This window comes from Periophthalmus magnuspinnatus, chromosome 10 (genome assembly GCF_009829125.3).
Source record: "Periophthalmus magnuspinnatus isolate fPerMag1 chromosome 10, fPerMag1.2.pri, whole genome shotgun sequence".
In the NCBI taxonomy this organism is placed as follows: Eukaryota; Metazoa; Chordata; class Actinopteri; order Gobiiformes; family Gobiidae; genus Periophthalmus; species Periophthalmus magnuspinnatus.
This window is the reverse complement of record NC_047135.1, coordinates 9,023,188-9,045,014: the sequence shown is the minus strand read 5'-3', so window position 1 is coordinate 9,045,014 and position 21,827 is coordinate 9,023,188. Positions and strand designations below refer to the sequence as shown.

The 21,827-nt window shown below is 37.2% G+C and overlaps 2 protein-coding genes across 3 annotated transcripts in view; one reads left to right on the top strand and one right to left on the bottom strand.

Annotated features, from left to right (window-relative positions):
• Positions 1 to 1,528: 1,528 nt before the first annotated feature.
• On the bottom strand, positions 1,529 to 7,142 carry LOC117377549 (caspase-7-like). 2 transcript variants are annotated; one of them, XM_055224664.1, is made up of 8 exons: positions 7,016 to 7,142; positions 6,617 to 6,670; positions 6,158 to 6,208; positions 4,611 to 4,705; positions 4,321 to 4,449; positions 3,116 to 3,291; positions 2,556 to 2,673; positions 1,529 to 1,850 (listed from the first exon to the last, which is right to left on the bottom strand). In XM_055224664.1, the coding sequence occupies exons 2-8, from the start codon at positions 6,661 to 6,663 to the stop codon at positions 1,606 to 1,608; spliced, it is 861 nt and encodes a 286-aa protein (XP_055080639.1). In that variant the 5' UTR covers positions 6,664 to 6,670; positions 7,016 to 7,142; the 3' UTR covers positions 1,529 to 1,605. The 2 variants fall into 2 exon arrangements, with proteins under 2 accessions (XP_055080639.1, XP_033829884.2); XM_033973993.2 differs by lacking the exon at positions 6,158 to 6,208 and having other exon boundaries at positions 7,016 to 7,140.
• Positions 7,143 to 10,915: 3,773 nt separating this feature from the next.
• LOC117377543 (caspase-3-like) overlaps positions 10,916 to 21,827 on the top strand; it is a 52,434-nt gene continuing 41,522 nt past the window's right edge. The window contains exon 1 of the mRNA XM_055225078.1: positions 10,916 to 10,959. Coding sequence (XP_055081053.1) covers positions 10,922 to 10,959 — 38 coding nt within the window. The 5' untranslated portion in view covers positions 10,916 to 10,921. The remainder of the gene's footprint in view (positions 10,960 to 21,827) is intronic.

Genomic DNA, 21,827 nt, shown 5'->3' with positions numbered 1-21,827 from the left:
TGTAAGTCAGAAAAAAATAACATCTGGAGACAGACATTTTTCTTAATGAGCTTTATTCTCTGGTAACAAAAGGAGCTCTGGAGTTTCACAGTTACAAACTTGAACTAAAGAAAAAATACATATTTATGTTTAGGGCCACATTGTCTTCTATTGCTTTGCCAAAATTGTTTCACAGTAAAGCATGAAACTGATCTTCCTCCATAGAGACAAGTAGATGACATCAGTAAGCCAAATTACACGTGAGATCTGTGGAGAAGCGTCCCAGCCCACAGTAAGTAAGGACGTTAAGTATATTAGTTTAATGCCATACTGTGGAACATTTCTGGCAATGCAATAACACCGTCATGGGTCAAGCAGGTGTTGGAATCTAACAAGTTACATAGTGTACCTTTACATTTAGTCCAACCACATTTACACTCAATACAAGGGGCAACAGAGCTTTAAAAATATTCAAATTTTTTGGGACTTACAAAAGTTACAAGAGAAGACAGACACACCCATACAGCACTCAATAAGTTCAAGTGACATCACAACATTCAGAATACCTATAGTTTAACACTGAGCTGGAGGACAGGTCAGAATATGATATAATTTGCTGTTTAACTGTCAGATTGCAGATTTGTTGAGTATATGGTTAATATCTCTGTAATTAATGTGTACAATGCCTTTGCAAAAGTGGGTAGACTTTTGTTATTTTATTACAAGTACTAGTAATACAATAAGAGGTTTGAATTAGTGACTTCTATGGCTAATTATTGCTCCATTCTTTTGTTGCAGCTCAGGCTTTTTAATAAGACTGTCTATTTAAAATGAGTTTACTGAGCTTTTCTTGCATTATTGTTATTGTGTCAGTGGCAAAAAAATCAATATTATCATTTATCATGATACATCTCTGTAGTGTCGTGCTTCATAATGTGTTACCGTGACAGGAATATCCACATGAAACAAAAACCCTCAGAAAGTTCAATGTTTTCTGTCAGTATAAATCGACAAATTTGAAGTTGTTTTTAACAATAGCCTCAGAAAGTGTAAAGATAGCATATTTATCAGTTGAAAGGACTTAAAGTCATAAGATTAACATGGCAAGGAGCTAATCCCAAACAAAACATGATAAGGTAACACATTTATGGATCATAAACTGTAAATCTCCCATAGAGTTATATAGATTGTTGCTCTCCATCTCAAATTAAGACATCATAAAATTCTAGAAAATGTAAAAAAAAAAAAAAAAAAGCCCCATTCAAACAAGCAGCCCCGGAAATTTACCTGTATTTTGCCAGAACAGGATCATGTGTGAACAAAGCCAGAACTGACTGAACAAACAAAACAATTTCTCAGGTAAATGATTGAATACAGACAGAAATTGGCTTAGATTCCTTGATTATGAGCCTGGTTTCTTGCTTAGGAGTTTGATTTCTTGGTTACACTACCTGGATATGTTTCATTCTCATTCTGAGCACAGAGAGTCAAATGCAGGTTAAGTGTGAACATGAAGACCCAGGAATGTTCTGGGACTAGTGCATGTGTGAATGGGGGTCAAAGCTGAGTCTTACAGAATTTTTGCGCGTAGCAATTTACTGGGAATTATGTGTGAATGGAGCTATATTAGAGTGTAAGCCTCTTAAACCATGTTGGGAAGTAGAATTCTTTGGTCAACATGGAGGTGACGCTGGGCATTTGCTTATACATCTCTATGTATCTCCCCTCCTTTGTGGGCATGTCACATTGAGCCACTATTCCGTTCACTCTGGTCATGATCTGCATCAGCTCCAAGTTTCCATGTTTCTCTATCACTTCACACACCGCCTTAATGAAAAAGGACCCAGTGGGGCGCATCCATGCTAAATATCCTGCAGACAAGAAGGTTTTAATAAATTAATTAAGGCAGACCTGAAACGTTTTTGGACATCCCTCTGATGGTTAAATATGTATTTTTGGATTTTTTAAAGTCTCCGCAGTACTTCTAGTAGTACATTTTCCATTTATTATTTCCATAGACTTTTCAATTTTGAAAAGCAGATGGGAAATTTACTTGTGATTATACTACGTGATTATACTGCCAATTTCAGTTTTTTTTTTTTTATAAAAAAAAAAAAGAGTCTGTCGGAGCCTGACAGTATTACAGCAGAGCCCCTAGACATTGGCATTGAATACGACATCACTGTTACCTACCATAATATTAACAAGGGAAAAAAGTGTACAATAGTTATAATTGGACTAATAAAACTATATACATGAAAACTGTCAAAAAAACACATTCCTTGCATATTCCATTCCATATACTGTCTCCACATTTTGGATGGAATTTTCTGTGTTGATGATTTTAGAACTCAATGCTACTTCATGTATTTTTTGCAATTCTTCTCAACCTTTTCTTCCACGAACTGACACTTAACTGAAAACTATGATACATATCTCTCTAAACCAAGTAATAATTAGGAAAAAAAAAAATGTCAGGAAAATCTGTCATTTGTACTTTAATATTATCTTGAGCACAGTTTTGGTCACTCTACTGTCCTGATTTGGGACCAGTGGATGGATATAATGTAATTTACCTGGAGATGTGCTGTAGGCGTACAGGAAGTCTGCCTCCAGTGGGATCCTGTATGTGATGGGGGAATCTGCACTGTCGACCATATCTGCTCCTTTATCAGACTTATCTCCGCGACATGCCTTTAAAACAGAAATAAATAAACACAATAAAAATAAGTGATCTCATTCACTTTATCTATCTATTTGTCTCTACACCCCATAGACTGTAAATATAAATGAAATATAAATAGGAAGTGACCATGGGCGTGCTTCCGGCTCCATCAAGTCTGGCTCCAATTCAATTTACATTGAGAAATTGTTGCTCCTCTCTCTGAAACTGCTGCTGTGAGCTTCGTCATTTTGGTTTTAAAATGTTTGTGTTAACCTGCTCTACATGATTCTGGTGTTTTTATTTTGCATTTTGTCCATAACTCAAGGTATGAACATTAATAATAGACCAATCAGGTGCCTTCTTTCCCTGAGGTCGCTCCCACTAGCTTTAGCAACAGGCTTGATTGACAGCGTTGCTAAGCGTCCGCTCCTTGCTAAACCAGTGGTGGGGGTGGGAAGAGGACAGACTCACATTTATGAAGAACAGTTTTGGTTTTCCCAGGAGGCTCTGGCATGCCCATCCTTTAAAATATTTGGTTAAAGCGTCAAGTGTGACAGATCCATCTGTCCCATAGACCACATCTTTTTCTCCATGGCTCAAAATCACACAGATGAAGGATGCGCTGTTACTATGGTCCTCCAAAGATGCTGCAAAAGCATTGAGAAATAGTCACTACAACTCATCAAAAAAAAAAAAAAAAAAAAAAAAAGGCACTTATGGGTCACTCTTTTGATTCACATTTAAGAGCTTTTAACTACATTATATATTATATTTCATCATTGCTCCAATCTAGCCCCTTTTTCACCTCTACACAACCACCGCTCCATACTTACAATGTTCTCTAATTTTATTTTCTTAATCAATGATATGCCTGCCTGGAAATCCAGAATGATATCTCTCTGTATTTTTTTTATACAGATTGATATCAGTCTGGTCCCCATGTCCTCTGTTGCCTCTCAAGTCCAGTCAAACATGAAACAAAGGAGCTCATTGGTCACCTATCATTTACAAATAAAATAAAATTGATCTCCCCTCAGAGTTGAGTGCTTTGCTCATTTTTCAGTAGAAATCCATGATATGTTTCAGCCCCCTTTTTTCCGATACATATGGACCTTGGATATCCTCAATAATCCACCTGTCAATCAAGCCCATTTGAAAATGTGGAGGTTCACCGGTGACCAAACTCACATCTTTGCAAAGTATTGAAGAAGTGTGTATTCTGAATCCCAGGCAAATGATACACAACATTTTAGCACAAAAAAAAAATAAAAAAAATCTGCTACTCGACAGCACGTTGTGCAGCAATCTGCACAGCAATGTCAGCTCCCATTGGGCACGGCAGTTTTCTAAGTCAGCGACCTTGTTTCTTATATTAAGTAGTTTTAAATCAATATTGCGATTTAAATTGTCTAAGATATAATCCATAGTTTATAACTATTTAGCAGACACAAGAATAACACCAAAATAAGACCAAATAGGCCAAATAAGACTCAAGTCAATAATTCAGTGCAATAACAACTCAAATAATAAATTAAAAACAACGTGCTTTCATTTTAGTCTATAATTTGGCTAAAAATAACTTACTGGGGATTTATTTTTGATTTACGATTGTGGTAAACAACAGTATATTTATGAAAAACATGTTTTTTTTTCTTTATGAGCGTGCAAGCAGTTACCACTCTTCAGCGCCTGCTTCATCTGTCCTGTGGTGATGTCCCTGAACATATAGACTTTATATCCCAGTTTCTCAAATGTATTTCCCACATGGGCCGCATCATAATCACAACCATTTAGATTGTTCATTCCTGAAACAAGAGACAAGACATCAGGTTTAGAGTAAGATTTCTGTGCAGTGTAATATAGTACAGGAAGGACAGTGAACATATGGTACAGAGGAGGGACAGTGAACATAAGGTACAGAGGATGCACAGTGATATGGTACAGAGGAGGGAGAGTGAATGCTTACTTAGAAATGGGTGGAAGTTGATGTTGTTGATGATCACACAGATTCCTGCACGGGGGAAGTCCATTCTGTATCTGTACGGATCCACCTTGGTTGTACTGAAATGAAAAGAATCCACTTTGATTTTTTCTTAAATACTTTAATGCCCCTCTCATCAACGGAGGATAGTGCTCAGTTACATTTAGTTGAGTACATTTTTAAGAGATTTTTCTTCTCTAGCAGTATACTTTTACTTCTACTTGAGTAATATTTTTTATTGAAGTACCAGTACTCTTATTTGATTAAATGTCTTCATTACTCTTCTCACTGTGAGTAAATCTACAAGTACCAAATGCTTTATATTGACAATGTTAACCCTCTGGCATCGCTTAAAAAACAAATCACGTTTGTACTGTTGAGTGCACAAAATGCACAGTATCTGGACGTCCAGGACATTTTTTTGTTTATTATTATATTTTACTTTCTTGGGGCTCTTTCTTTTTAGCTACTTCTGCTCAAAATTTTGGTATAAAATATTTGGAAAATGATTAAGATTTTAACACTTTAAATGCTATTTCGTCACAATTTCAGCACAATAGGACCAAATTTTGTGTTGACAAAAACACAAATATGATAAATGCAAAGATCATTTTGTGCTGTTTTATTGCAGCTTGGGGCAGGTCAGTCATTGACAGTCCCTGATATTAGGTTTTGTGCATTGTTCTCTTTTGTGTTGTGTGAAATACCTTTGTATTGTTAAGTGCATAAAATGTACAGTGCATTTGGACATCCATAAAATCTTTTTGTTTATTATTATATTGTACTTTATTTGGACTCATTCTTTTCAGACACTTCTCCTCTAAATGCTGATATATAATATTATTGTAGTTTTTAATATTTTAACCATTTAAGTGCCATTTTTGTTTGGAATTTACCCTGATTTGAGTTGAAAATAACACAAATGATGATTTCTTTCCAGAGTGAGAAATACAAAGCCGATTATTTTGAATTCTTTTATTGCAGCCTGGGCCAGGTCAATCATTTGCAGCAACAGTAGTTTTTGTTCATTGTTCTTTTTTGTGTAGTATCAAATTCTCATCTTTGATGTACAGGAACATCAAATCAAGCAGTGTCGCCAACTACTGGTCACTGAAATGTATTGCAAATTGGCTTTTTTTTTTTTTTTTTTTTTTTTTTTACATGCCCCATATTATTCTTCATCAAACACGACGATCAGCGAAGATGATTTTGTGCTTCTTCTTTTTTTTTGTTGTAATTTTCTGTAATCATCGTAACTGCAGCACTGGATGGGCAAGGAATTGGCAACATTATTTTGAAGTAATGTTACTCTTTCTTGAGCACTGTTTTTGACTACTCTTCACACCTCTGCTCATCAACATTATAATTACAATCACACAGAAATACCAGGAATGTCAGTTGTGTAAGCATATGACGTAAGACAGTCTATAAAGATGAGATTTCAGAGTCAAAATGAGTCCGAATTCAGCATATTGGTATTGATAATAGGGTGGTAAATTAAATGCACATACAGTACACATTCCAGTACTTACTACAATAATGGCCCATCCACTGTGTCCACATTGCTCACTTCTGCCTCAGTCCTGTAAAAGTATTGAATCACATAGAGTATTAAACAATCTACCATAATGACAGTAATCTACTAGCACTGTTGTTCTACACATACTGTATATTCTGTATTTGTAAATCTGTTTATATTGACCTTATTTTAATGCATACCTTATTTTTATTTTATCATAGTTTGTGGATTTTATTCAGTGATAATGACAATAAAACTTCCATTACATTCTAATATTGAGTTTTAATGTCTAGTTTATAGGTGACATTTTGAGAACTTTTTACCATTCAAAATATAGAATGTAATGATGCAATACAACAACAAATGTATTCAAAATCAGTGTAAAGACTTTGGACTGGATAATAATAATCTGCATCTGTGGTTTGAATGTAGTAGTTGAACTAGTGAAGGCTAAAATTTATGTAAAACTTACTTTGCTGGGTCAACTGTGTCCCCATTGCTCGGCTCCTTATCTGTCATAATGATCCTGAAAAAGTTGAAAAATTACATATATACAGTATACAGTATTCAGTATGGTGAAAATGCATTAGTATTGCTATGGTAAGGCAACTTTTGCATTAATTACAGATGTTTTGTCTTACAGATAGGCCCTTTTGCAACATTAATAGGCTTACTTATTTGTCTTAAGTAGTTATTACGTAAAAACACAATGAATTTCATAAAGAGCTCAAACCAGTAGTAAAAATAAAAGGTAGGAATATCAAAATTAACTTCACTTCATTCTACATATATTGTTATGAATTGGACACAGACTGCATTCATTAACTATGACAAAAAGCTATTTAAAAAAGCGTATTTTTTGTGTACATACCCTTATTGCGTAGTTATAAAAAGGTGATGGCTCGGTTGTGTGACTTTCAATGCACTTGGGGGCAAATATAAAGGAAAACAACTAAGCCGGGTATGTGCTACTGACCAATCAAAAGCCAGAGATATGAATGTGGGCGTGTGCTATAAGAAAAACTATGAAGCTGATTGGTTTAAAGCTTGTCAGGCAAGTTCCAAAGAAGTGAATTTCTGAACTTTTTTCCATTAGGCTTTAGGGGATCAGGGCATGTTATAGCACTATTTAGTTCATGTTTTTATAACTATATGAAATCAAATTAAAAGGTTATTAAAAGTCAAATTTTTCTGACAAGCACTGCAATTGATTAGATTTGTGATTTACGTTACGTTAAAATTGTTGTGTTTATATTTTGAACTCAATGATAAAAATGAACAGACACACTACAAAAAGAATCACATTTCTGAACATGTTAGTACAGCGCTACTACAGAGTTAGCTGTGTTTATGTAGAATAAGATATGAACTTGTTCTTAAAGTTCTCAAGAATTTACGTTTTAGCATGTTGCCTGTGGAGTAATATTACATTCCTTACACATGGGATACACAGTGTCTCACGTGCCTCTTTGAGAAGGTGTTGCCATTTATGTCAAAGATCACCTGTCTGTGGACATTCTATTCTCCTGCTCAAAGCTTAAATGTTTTGAATATTCGTCGCTGTCTGAAAAAAAAAAAAAAAAAAAAAAAAAGCTCTTAACGATCTATTCATGATGTTTTCTACACTGGAAAATCACGAGTTCCTAATAATGGGCGATAAACATATTAACTGGCTGGAGAAAAACTGGAGGGGCTGGAGAAAAACACAGAAATTGCAAGTGTAATGCTTCACACACATCTAGGTCAGGTTTCATAAAAAATAAAATAAAATAATAATAATAAATCTTTATCAACAGTTAATACATTATCAACCAATATTTTATTGAATTCAGCTGTTGTAAATTCTAAAGAGGAAATATGAGATACTTTTAAATGGTATTTTATCTCTGCATGTGGTGATAATGGTGATCCTTCTGATTTTGATTATGTTGAATCTGAACCTCCGGCAGATAAGTCAGATTTTCTCTTTCAGATCTTTCATTTACATGGAGGTCTTAAATGCACCTATGCCCAAAATATGCCCCTTATGGATCAATAAAGTTTGTCGAAGTCAAAGATATTTTAATTATAATTTTTATTTTATTTTAGCTGTATAAGGTTAAGGTACACTTTATTCTCCCCACAGGGAATTTTGTCCTCTGCGTTTGACCCGTCCTTCAATGCCGCTGGGGCACCTCCACAGGACCATTGGCTGCAGTTACATGTGCACTCAAAGTTGGATACATATTATTATAAGATTTTTGTAGTTATAAGTTGATTTAAATGACCTGTAAAAAGGTAGATCATCTAATTTCTTTCTGATCATAGTTCTTTTGAATCCTCATGTCGTATCATTTAAGTCATCTTAAAGGTTTAGAAATCAGATTATAGTCAGATACTGGTGTGTATGTGAACAAGGACACTCATGATCTTGTTGCTAGTCTTGGTCAGGACTATTTAAGATGGCAGATTGTATGTATGAACCTAGAATCTTACATATTGACTTTTTAAAACTTGGCTATAAACTAACTATTCATGGAAATTTACCTGGGGGTTTATCCACTGAGCTCCCATTATTCTTGAACATTGTTAACATAGCCTTAAATATGAGTAAATATGAAAGCATTTAGAAGTTGTAACTAGTAATAAACATACATAACATACATAATAATAAGTAATAAAGATAATAAACATACATAAACCTACAAAACAAACATTAAAGAGGGGGAATTTTACTTCTATGGGATCACCACGTTACTTTTTATTCTTTTGAAAATGGTATATTCAAGAATTGTATATTTGAGAATTGTCATGTGGGAACACAGATGATGTCGGCTTGTGGGCTGAGCGTTGCACAGAATCTTACAGCTAACCATAAGGAGGGTTTGAATAGGACACATTGACACTCTTTTGACACTCACTAATAAAGTACCAAAGGTTGTGAGGTCATCTGTATAAACTCTCTAGTTGAAACAGAGCTGGAGGACATGTCAGAATTCTATGGAACAATTTGGTATTTATCTGTTAATTGGCAGATTTATTGACCTGGTTTATGGTTAATCTTTTATCACTGGGATTGTCCACATGAAATTGGCAGAAAGTTCATTGTCTAAACAATCTAAATGAACAAAAGCAAAATTATAACTCCAGAAACTGGTACTATTTTCCAGCTCCTAAAGATGTGATTGTTGTCAGTTAAAATGACTCCAGGCCATGAAATTATTATTGTAGGTTTGTGGAGCCAATCTCTAACAAATAATCATAAGGTTTAAAGTTTGTAGATTTCTATGTTGAATATTTATTTAAAAAAACACTGAATCTCCCTTAGAGCTCTATAGGCCCCTGCCCTCCATCTGAAATTATGACATCATCAACCTATTTCGCTTCCAATAAGCCAATGCAGAAAAGCTTATTATTTGTTTTTACACTAACTTGCCGATAATAAGCTTATTTGATGGCGTTTAAAAAAATCTTACACTACATTAGTAGTGTGTTGTTTTATTGTGAGTTAAAACATGACACAGGAGGGTCCATCCCTAATCACACCATCTTCTGTTAACACCATGTATTTGGTTCTTTTTGAGTTATTAATAATTTACTTAATTTGACATGCTATAGTTATTTTTAGTTTGCCTTCATAAACTAACAAGTCTATTTCCCATAATACTGTGTAGTTGTCACGATTTGAAATAGGACCCAAAAGCACCCAAATCACCCATAAAGACCCAACAAACTGGCGAAAAGAGTCTGTGGAGCTGCTCTTCTTATTGAACTTATTATTTCCAGTCGTTTTAGTCGTAGTAACTGGCGACCACAATGAGAGGCTCGTGTAAGGCTTATTCTGCTTTCTGATTGGATAACTGCCATATTTTTGTAATTAAGTATAAATCAGCATAACAATTTATAACATTAAAGGCCATAATTGATTTGAACATGTTTACCTTGTATCTAGAGGCACAAGTCATATATCAGTCTGACATACTGACCTTTAAAACCTGGCTATACACAAACTATACATAGAGTTTTACCTGTGGGTTTATCCACTGACTTACAATTCTTTCTTTCACTTTCACATGGGGGACCCGACTCCTTGTGGTGTCAATTAACAACAGAGCAAAACCATTGTGGTGGACATTACAGTACCAAGTGATATGGAAAATAAACTAGAGAAAGAAGAGCTGGTGAAAGCATGAGTGGTGCTAGTGGTCTACAGAGTGCTTGGGGCAGTGACCCTCAAACTACAAGACTGGCTACAGCAGATGCCAGTACTAGGAACAGCAAAGATACTGTGCAGAACCCTCAAGCTCCCAGGCCACTCACGGAGGGTATATATAAATGTATAAATATATAAAACTACACCAAGTCTGATCGGTGCATGAGGCATGTGATTATCCAAAATGGGCCTTCAGTAGATCTAAGAAAGACAAAAAACAGGACAACAGAGAATCCGAACCTAGAAGAAAAGGTGTAACTATTCAGTGTAGGTCAGACCTAGTCAACAAACAAACACTATAAAAAATAGGTGTGTTAGTTTCAGTGTAGTTTGCTCCTCCCTTCTTGAAAAAAAAAAAGATTTTGCATAATACTCCCTCTTTAAAATAATTACAACATGTTACAAAGTTAAATATATTTGGAGGAATGTGATGGAAGAAAGTGAATTTTAGATATTCACTTATATATAATATTTTAACTTTCAGTGTTACTGAGTGCAGTGAGTGCAATAAGTGCAACAGTTCACCTACCACTAATACATTAACATGAGATATAGTCCATCTGTCCATTTTGTTTTTTCAGAATCATGGCCGGCAAACAACAGGACACAATTGATGCAGCAATGTGAGTATTGGGATTTGTTCATTTATAACCTAATGGGGTCACATGACATCAGATATTTTCTTCAAAAAATGCCTCTCAATATAATGCAAGACAAGGCAAGTTTTTTTGTATAACAATTTGTACTCAAAGCAATTAAAAGTGCTATACAGATTAGCAAAGGCATTAAAATCACAATACAAACAAATGAAAAGAGTGGCAATGGAGCTGCTCTTGCCGTGGGCGACACTGCTTTTCAGGTTGTATTATTTTGCATGGGGCTGCTTATCTTGACAAGAAATAAGTTCTATAGGGACTACACAGCTGTTTTAAAGCCTCCCAGAGAATTGGTGAATTGTTGCAAATAAACATTGAACATTTAACACAAATCAAACTTTATATCATATTTTAGCAGAAAAAACGTTTCCCTATTCTCTATTGAAATGAATGCGATTTCCATTCATAGTCATGCAGCAAACAATATCTTAAAAAAATCTAAATACTATTTACCACAGTGCTCTTTGTTTTATTACTGTTGACATTTACTATAGTCACCACTGTGATCTGTACAGCAGAGCTGGACCTCACTGCAGACCTGCAAACTTATACATGCCCACATCTTCATTTATAAAGCTGTACTGGCAAAACTTCCACAATTATCTCACCTCCCTGATTCAATCAAATTCTCATCATTACCATACGAGGTCTGAGGAGAAACTGACCTCAGCTGTACCACAAATCTACACAGAGCAAGAGAAAGATGGTTTTAAATTTGTCGTAACGGGTGGGGTTGGGAGGACCAAAGACGTGCAGACTCGGGGCAGATTTACAGTGTTTTACAAAATGGTGAAATTCAGTCTTTAATAGTTCATTTAACACACACGTGGAGCAGGGAGCGGGAGGCAGACCAGGCAGGAGTAGTGCAGAGCAGGGACGGGAAACCAGGACCAGAACGAGGACAGGATCAGGACGAGACCAGGGCAAGCCAAGCAGGGATGTCCAGAGCGGACACGGAGACAGCCAGGGCCGGAGCACGACGGGACCAGGGACAGGGCCAGGGAAGACCCAGCAGGAGTAATCCAGAGAGTGGGACGCAGGGCAGGAGACGGGAAGCAAGCCGGAGACCAAGACGGGACAGGAGGCAAGGCAGAGGGGTGGACTGTACCGGAGCTGGAGCGCAGAGGCAGGAACGAGCGAGAACAGGAATCTGGAAGGTGGCAAAAATACAATGAGTAACAGGCAGACCAGTAACAAAATTGCAAAAACTAAGCTAGAGCATCACGTTGACACGCGGACGATCTGGCACCGAGTGTCTTCTCCCCGCTCCTCTTATCCACGGCAGGTGGTGATGATTACCCTGATGGGACACAGGTGTGCGCGGGAGGAGCCGAGAGTTCCGCCCAGCTCCAGGCAGTTGAGGGAGGGGCGAGAGCACACAGGGAGGCAGAACAGGAGCAGAGATACATGCCTCATGACAAAATTCGGTAGCACTTAAAAATACGGTCCGGGACTTACCGGGTACTTGAGGTGGTAGTTAGTAGATACTTGACCGGTAATTATGGTGGTACTTACAGTGGTACTTACAGTGGTAGTTACTGTGGTAGTTACTATGGTACTTCTGGTGGTACTTTGGCTGGTATGTATACTGATACTTACTGATACATACTGTATAACTAATAGTGGTACTTTGTGGTACTTATAGTGGTACCTACAGTGGTACTTATAGTGGTACTTATAGTGGTACTTATAGTGGTACCAGAAGTGATACTTAGACTAATAACTACTGGTACTAGTACTGGTACTTAGTGCAAAATGTCATATGAAGTGAATGGTATTAAAGAATATGGTGTTATTAGGCATATGAATCTTTGATTTCATTATAAATTCATAGAAAATACTCAAGCCAACACTCAAACACTATTATGACAAATTTCACATTAATACAACAACCAGATTGAAAAGACATTTCCAATAATGACAATAACAAATAAATTATACATTTTAAATTAACATGACAGTGATACATACTGATCCTGCATTTTCTGTCTCCCTGCATGCTTTCCCCTCCCTCACCTGTTTGAGCCTGGAGCTGGGCAGAGTTCCTGGCTCCTCCTGCGCGCACCTGGAGCGCATCAGTGCAATTACTCCCACCTGCTGCGGAGTATAAGAGGAGCCAGAACTAGACAATCGGGGCGAGATCGTTGTCGTTCCTGCGTTTCTTCACCCTGTTCTGTGCTGGATTATCTGCGTATGTACATCCTGTTCGGTGCCGGATCCTAAGCGTGTCTTCATCCTGCTTGCTGGACCGTCCCTGCTCCGACCCTGCTTCCCAGCCCTGGTACTGTCTTGGCTTATCTCTGCACTCCACATTACTGGACCCTGGTTTGCACTCTGCTTCCTGCCCTGGTGCTGCCCGCATCATTGTCTCCACTGCACTCTACGTTCCGCTCCTGGATCCTGGCCCGCACCTGGCTTCCTGCTCACCACCAGATCAACCCTCGTTTCTGTAATATTATTTCACTATCTGTAAATAAACACCATAAATCTGCCCCGAGTCTGCGCTCTTTGGTCTGCTACACCTACCGTTACACTATCAATATTTTAACTGGTATTTTAAAGCAAGACATTATGGTACTGGTACTAGTACTTAATGTACTTTATACTGGTAATTACTGGTACTTTCTGTGGTACTTACTGCTGTATGTACTGGTAAGTACCGTAGTAGTTACCAGTGAGACCGGACTGTATTTTAAAGCGAGACATTATGGTAGTTGCACTGGTAATTACTGGTACCATCTATAGTACTTACTACTATTTGTATTGGTAATTACTATAGAAGAATCAGCACAGACAAATACTGGTACCACTCCGTAGTACTTACTATCACTTGTACTACTAATTACTTAGGTAGTCAAGAACAATACGAGGCTGTACCGCTGATATTTACAATGGTTTGTATTACTACTTAAGAGAGGGGTAACTAATAAAAGTAGTAGTCCATATTTTAAAAGACATACATTGTGGCTAGTGACATGGAGAGTACTCACTGTAGCCTTACATAGACGTTTGCACTACTTAATGCAAGAGTTACACTCAATATTCCCCTCTGAGCTTTAAATACTGGGCCAAAACTTGTGAGGGTCATGGTTAAATATGGCTGCACACAGTCACACTGAATTCATTTTTCTCTGGAGTTAGTCTATGTTTCTTCATAGCTCCAACTTCTTCCATCTTCAGTCTCTCACCACGGTGTTTACTGACATAATTAAGTGAAGGTCAAATCTGTAAGAAAGGAAGTTAGTATTATGGTCCAATCTGACTCTACACTTAAGAATCAGCATGTGGATAGTGATGCTACTTACACATTACTTGCATTTATTCTGTTGTTGATTTTCGTCATGTCAGTGTAAAACTAACGGGACCTGAGGATTAAAGCAAAGGGTAAAATATTGGCATTCATTTCACATAATGGGGGTATTTCCATACCATACCATAACAATTGTACTGCCTGTCACTTTTCTACTTTTCTGGTAATTTTGTCCTACCGTATAACTTCAGCATCTTTAGCAGCATGTCAGAACATTGTACACATGTAAACACCTGTAAGATGTACTGGCGTTCATTATACATGTTTTTCTCCTTGTATGGAACACAGGGCTGCAACTAATTAGCATTTTGGTAGTCGACTTGTCTAATGACTATTTATATTGTACTTTGACACTTTTTCAATGCATTATATACAAAATAAAAGTAGAAACATGTTCAATGACGGCAAATATTTCCAAATTAAATGTATTATTGGTAAAAATATTTTTGTTTTGTGTTGTTTTGTTTTTTTTGGTACATTGTGATTCAACAATTCCACTGTCTTTGTAAAAACATAAAAAAAGAAATGGGTTTTAGGGTCCACATAATGACTATTAAAACATACTATTGTTATTATTGTTATTATATTTTTTATTGTCAACTAGTCATGATTAGTTGATTAATTGTTGCAGCCAACATTCATATAGTATGTGACCAGCTCAAAATTTGCTTAAGCCAAATTTAAAGAAATATGTGCATTTCTTCACTTTCTTGCAGTATAGATGTTATTGAATGATTTTGATTTGTTTATTGTCCTTCTTACTATTCCCCTGCTATCTGAATCTTTATCAGTTACGTCGATGATCACTTCTACAATGTCAGTTTATTTTGTTAGGCGTGTTCTTATCAAAATGATGACGATCAGTCGATCAGTTCAAATCTCAAAAGTTTATTCCCCTGACAGTTACAATCTAATACAGTACCCGGAGTCAAAATGATCTATCCCTCGTTTGTGCAGCAGGCGGTCTCTCTGCCTTTTCCTGGCCCCAAAGAATAAAAATGTAACATGTAACATGAATATGCAAATATTGTGATGAGTAGGTTAACGCCTTGGTCCCTCCTTCCGGCCTCGTTCACTTCTCCGGGCAGCACCGGTTTGTTTTTCGGCCTTGGATCTCATCCGGCCGCCTTATCTCTGTAAAAGGAGTTTCTGCAAAGAACCAGCTGTCCCCCATAACTCACATCTTGCAATGTTGCCTTTAATATGAGAGTATTCTACTGAGTGAATAGTTTCGGTGTTAGTACATATTGTTCAAACTTTAGCATGAACATGGTGCCCGTTAGATGACCTTCAAGAGAGTACAATATTCAAAGGATACATGAATTCAGTATACACATAGTGGTTACATGACAATATTCAAAACTTCTATGATTTCAGTATCAAAAGATATATATGTATATGTGATGCACCTACGAAGCTTTATTCAATCAATATGCATTCAATAATTTTGATATATGTATTTGTAATGCAACTCAGAAGCTTTATTATTTGTCATACCCTTCAATTTACAGTACACATCCCTACTGCTGTAATTAAAAAGTGACCCTAAATTTTAGGGTGGCAGGATTAGAATATTGCATAGATTATGTTCTTGTTGTATGATTTCACAAAGGCTGCAAACGCAGCTCCAGACTCCCCACAGTCAACCTTTAGGACCATAACAGGGCCATAACCCCTCTGCACTATACCGACGTATCTGATTATCCTCTATCCTATCCAAACCAATCTCGTCTGTGGTATGTTCTCGGGTAACACCTCACATCCAGACCTCTACTAGTGACTACAGAGCATCCCAGCTCATCTTCACTGAAGCATACTGGTACCTTTCCTGCATCAAGAAAAGAAGAAAATCCTGAGATAACAACAACAACAGATAAGTTAATTTAGTATTTTTCTCCCTGTCATTTAAAACAACAGGAACTGCAACTCTCAAAGTGAATATGTGCGGGGCAGCACGCCTACTGTAACTGCTAGACAGGTGTTTCAATGGCACCTGTAGTACCCACACACATATACCCACATTGGAGAATCCTCTAAAAGCTGACACAGTCACATCTCAGGACTCTCTTCTGTCCTTTCTGGAGAGTCTGTTGCTTCATTGTTCACTTTACCTGTGCGGAACTCATTCGGTCACGGCCGATCTCCGTGGAAACGCACGGACTGCAGGGCACGTTTGTCGGGTGCATTGGCCGTGTCCCAATTCGCCAAATGTACCCTTTGAAGGGTCCCTTCGAAGTACTCTTCAAAGTGTAGTTTGAAGGTTCTGGTCGAGAATCTGCCCTCCTCAGTGTAGCCACCATCTTGCTGAAGTGGGACAGGCCCACACCACGGACCACACTTCCACCGCTGTCTTTGAGCGTACGATACATACATTACGTATGTTATTTTTAATGATTTATTATTTAATAGAAGAAAAGTCAAGATGTCGTCGTCACAGCCGTTTCTTTCTGTTTAGAATATCAATAGGCAAATATAATGTTCGAGGTGATTTTTTTACTCAATTGTAGCTACTTCATAACTTAAACAAAATACACCTTGTGAAAACGTAATAACAGAGACAGAGATAACAATATCATTTTTACATTCATAGTCTATAAACCAGAGAACACTGATTAGTCGTAGATATAGTGGGATATTGTAGTTTAATGGTTCGGTATTTTGGCCAGTAGCTACAACAGTAGAGGGCACTGTTTCCCTTCTATGCCATGCCAGTTCTTTTCATCTGATTATTATAAGGTATTTTCTAGCAGTGCAGCGGTACATCAAGCTAGTGTCTTGATTTACTAACACGAAAGTAAATGACACGTGCCCACGAGGGGCGCAGACCTATGGAATGTACGGAACTCATGAAGATTTTGTGCACGTCTCAGGACTCTCTTCTGTCCTTTCCTCAGAGTCCGTTGCTTCATTGTTCACATTACCTGTGTGCAACTCATTAAACCCTTCTGACTTTACGTTTCAGTCTCTTGGTCTTTGACGCTTACAATAGAAACGAGCATTCTTACATTATTCTTATTGCAGTAATAATTTCTAATGATAATAATGTCTTCTTATTGTCTAGCAATAACTGTACATTCCTTTATTCCATATAACTCCCCTCCTTTTTAATCATCACACACACAGCCTGTACAGATCTTTATTCAGATTTAACAGTTTCATGTCACACTGTTGTAGATGAGGTAAACCAGTACGAACATTTGAACGTATATTGCGCAGCGGACTCCATTTTCTTCTGTTTCTTGCGTAGTCGCGGTGCATGATGGGATATAAAAGTGCGTGAAGTGTGCACGCATGCACGCTTCAGTTACGTCCGATCTCCATGGAAACGGTGGAAAGGGAAGGGCAGGTTTGTCGGGCGCATTCAGTAGGGTGCGTTGAAATGGAACAGCTCTTGTCGCGCCGGAAATTACGTAACTGCCCTTCGATGCACACTTCGAATGGTGATCCTAAGGCCAGTTTGGCGAATTGGGACATGGCCACGAGCATTTTTGCGAATTGGGACACGGCCATGGACAGTCGCAGTTTCCTCCTCTACTTCTGTGCACGTAGTTACATGTCCGATCTGTAGGACATAAGACTAGTAAAAAAAGCGCCTTTCCTTTTCTATGCAACGCTTCGTATGCTGTACAGAATACGTATTCTCAAACACTACCAAACACTAACGCCCTAGTACGCATTGGCACTCGTGCTTTTCGGCAACATTAAATTCCAATTTCCCCTGCGCATTACCTTCTTTGCTATGTTAACGCCATCTTACGTCTAGCCTACACACTTAGATGGATTTTCCTTACCTTTACATTCACACGTTAGCATCTTGCGTTTAGTATATCAACCCCGCATTAGCGGTATTAACCAGTATTAGCCGCCAGATGACCACGTCCTACATCCGCTTGCGCCACACTCTGCTACCGGGCCGCGGGCTGGCTACAAATAAATAAATCTTTTAAGTAAATAATTGCTACATAATAGTGTGCACAGGAGTGTTCTGCAGCGATAGGTCATTAAAATATGCAATACGTTGAATGATTGCAAAAAACAAAACCTTTTGCTCCACGGACAGATTTGGTAGCTACAACGAAATCTAGTGTGTCTAGAGGAAAACTCTACTACTACTTTCAAAATTGTCTATGACATACATTCAACAGATGAAACAATTGATAAATTAAAATAATCAACTGGTGGGATTCGTTGGTGAAATTCCCATTAATTAGAACGTTACAATGTAGCCTACTTGGGCATTATTAATTTCAATAAATAAATAAATAAATGGATACATATATAAAGATAAACTCGTCAAATTTCTATCCATTTATTGACAGGCTTTGTCAGGAAAGAAGCAATCTACTCTGCATCTGACGCTGAACTATTAAAATAAATTATGATCTACACCAGGAGTCGGGAACCTTTTTAGCCGAGAGAGCCAAAAAAGTCACATATTTTAAAATGTATTTCCATGAGAGCCATACAATATTTTTGAATATTCTCTGAAAACAACTAAATGTGTGCATTTTTAAACAAGACCAACAATTTTAGAGTATAAGAAGTCTCTGAATGTATTGTTAATATTTTTTTTAATAACATCTGTGGGAGCCAAGATTTGGTTTATGTTTGGTAATGCATGCAAATTCAGAGTGTTAATATTTTAATGTTAATAAATGATGTTTTATGTTAATATTTGATTTATCATTTAGTTTTTACACTCAAGAAAAATAATGTTTCAGGCACTTAAACAGGCACTTAAACATAGAATGAATGTCCTCATATGTGGACTTCATTTTTCATAAAGGTGTATACTAACCAATGCCCCTGCCTGAAGTCATTTAGGCGCGTGGATCGTTTCTATGTGCTTTGACTTTGACAGACTCTCCGGAAAGGACAGAAGAGAGTCCTGAGATGTGACTGTGTCAGCTTTTAGAGGGTCCTCCAATGTGGGTATATGTGTGTGGGTACTACAGGTGCCATTGAAACGCCCGTCTAGCAGTTACAGTAGGCGTGCTGCCCCGCACATATTCACATTTGAGAGCTGCAGTTCCTGTTTCAAATGACAGGGAGAAAAATACTAAATTAACTTATCTGTTGTTGTTATCTCAGGATTTTCTTCTTTTCTTGGCGCAGGAAAGGTACCAGTATGCTTCAGTGAAGATGAGCTGGAATGCTCTGCAGTCACTAGTAGAGGTCTGGATGTGAGGTGTTACCCGAGAACATACCACAGACAAGATTGGTTTGGATAGGATAGAGGATAATCAGATACGTCGGTATAGTGCAGAGGGGTTATGGCCCTGTTATGGTCCTAAAGGTTGACTGTGGGGAGTCTGGAGCTGCGTTTGCAGCCTTTGTGAAATCATACACCACCCTAAAATTTAGGGTCACTTTTGAATTACAGCAGTAGGGATGTGTACTGTAAATAAACTGACATTGAAGAAGTGATCATCGACGTAACTGATAAAGATTCAGATCACAGGGGAATAGTAAGAAGGATAAGAAACAAATCAAAATCATTCAATAACATCTATACTGCAAGAAAGTGAAGAAATGCACATATTTCATTAAATTTAGCTTAAGCAAATTTTGAGGTGGTCACATACTATATGAATGTTGGCTGCAACAATTAATCAACTAATCATGACTAGTTTACAATAAAAAAAATATAATAACAATAATAACAATAGTATGTTTTAATAGTCATTATGTGGACCCTAAAACCCATTTCTTTTTTTTTTTATGTTTTTACAAAGACAGTGGAATTGTTGAATCACAATGTACCAAAAAACCAAAAAAAACAACACAAAACAAAAATATTTTCACCAATAATACATTTAATTTGGAAATATTTGCCGTCATTGAACATGTTTCTACTTTTATTTTGTATATAATGCATTGAAAAAGTGTCAAAGTACAATATAAATAGTCATTAGACAAGTCGACTACCAAAATGCTAATTAGTTGCAGCCCTGTGTTCCATACAAGGAGAAAAACATGTATAATGAACGTCAGTACATCTTACAGGTGTTTACACGTGTACAATGTTCTGACATGCTGCTAAAGATGCTGAAGTTATACGGTAGGACAAAATTACCAGAAAAGTAGAAAAGTGACAGGCAGTACAATTGTTATGGTAAATCCAGGAAATACCCCCATTATGTGAAATGAATGCCAATATTTTACCCTTTGCTTTAATCCTCAGGTCCCGTTAGTTTTACACTGACATGACGAAAATCAACAACAGAATAAATGCAAGTAATGCGTAAGTAGCATCACTATCCACATGCTGATTCCTAAGTATAGAGTCAGATTGGACCATAATACTAACTTCCTTTCTTACAGATTTGACCTTCACTTAATTATGTCAGTAAACACCGTGGTGAGAGACTGAAGATGGAAGAAGTTGGAGCTATGAAGAAACATAGACTAACTCCAGAGAAAAATGAATTCAGTGTGACTGTGTCCAGCCATATCTAACCATGACCCTCACAAGTTTTGGCCCAGTATTTAAAGCTCAGAGGGGAGTATTGAGTGTAACTCTTGCATTAAGTAGCACAAACGTCTATGTAAGGATACAGTGAGTACTCTCCATGTCACTAGCTACAATGTATGTCTTTTAAAATATGGACTACTATTTTTATTAGTTACTCCTCTCTTAAGTAGTAATACAAACCATTGTAAATATCAGTGGTACAGCCTCGTATTGTTCTTGACTACCTAAGTAATTAGCAGTACAAGTAATAGTAAGTAATACGGAGTGGTACCAGTATTTGTCTGTGCTGATTCTTCTATAGTAATTACCAGTACAAATAGTAGTAAGTACTATAGATGGTACCAGTAATTACCAGTGCAACTACCATAATGTCTCGCTTTAAAATACAGTCCGGTCTCACTGCTAACTACCACGGTAATTACCAGTACATACAGCAGTAAGTACTATGGAAAGTACCAGTAATTACCAGTGCAACTACCATAATGTCTCGCTTTAAAATACAGTCCGGTCTTACTGCTAACTACTACGGTAATTACCAGTACATACAGCAGTAAGTACTACGGAAAGTACCAGTAATTACTAGTGTAACTACCATAATGTCTCGCTTTAAAATACAGTCCGGTATCACTGGTAACTACTACGGTAATTACCAGTACAAATAGTAGTAAGTACTATGGAATGTACCAGTAATTAATAGTGTAACTACCATAATGTCTCGCTTTAAAATACAGTCCGGTGTCACTGGTAACTACTACGGTACTTACCAGTACAAATAGTAGTAAGTACTATGGAAAGTACCAGTAATTAATAGTGTAACTACCATAATGTCTTGCTTTAAAATACAGTCCGGTGTCACTGGTAACTACTACGGTACTTACCAGTACAAATAGTAGTAAGTACTACAGAAAGTACCAGTAATTACCAGTATAAAGTATAGTAAGTACCAGTAATTATTGACTGTCGTTGTGTCCTTAGGCAAGACACTTCACCCGCATTGCCTAGTATGAAAGTGGTGTGTGCGTTTGACAAGCCTGTAAAGCGCATTACAAG

Bases quoted from the DNA above. Each gene is read 5' to 3' on its own strand.
- LOC117377549 (XM_055224664.1), bottom strand. From the start codon at position 6,663: ATGACAGATAAGGAGCCGAGCAATGGGGACACAGTTGACCCAGCAAA. The intron at 3,292-4,320 runs GTAACTGCTTGC...ATGCTTTTGCAG, and splicing joins GAAGCAGGCGCTGAAGAGTG to CATCTTTGGAGGACCATAGT. The intron at 2,674-3,115 runs GTGAGTCTGTCC...TCTGTTTTAAAG, and splicing joins CAAAACTGTTCTTCATAAAT to GCATGTCGCGGAGATAAGTC.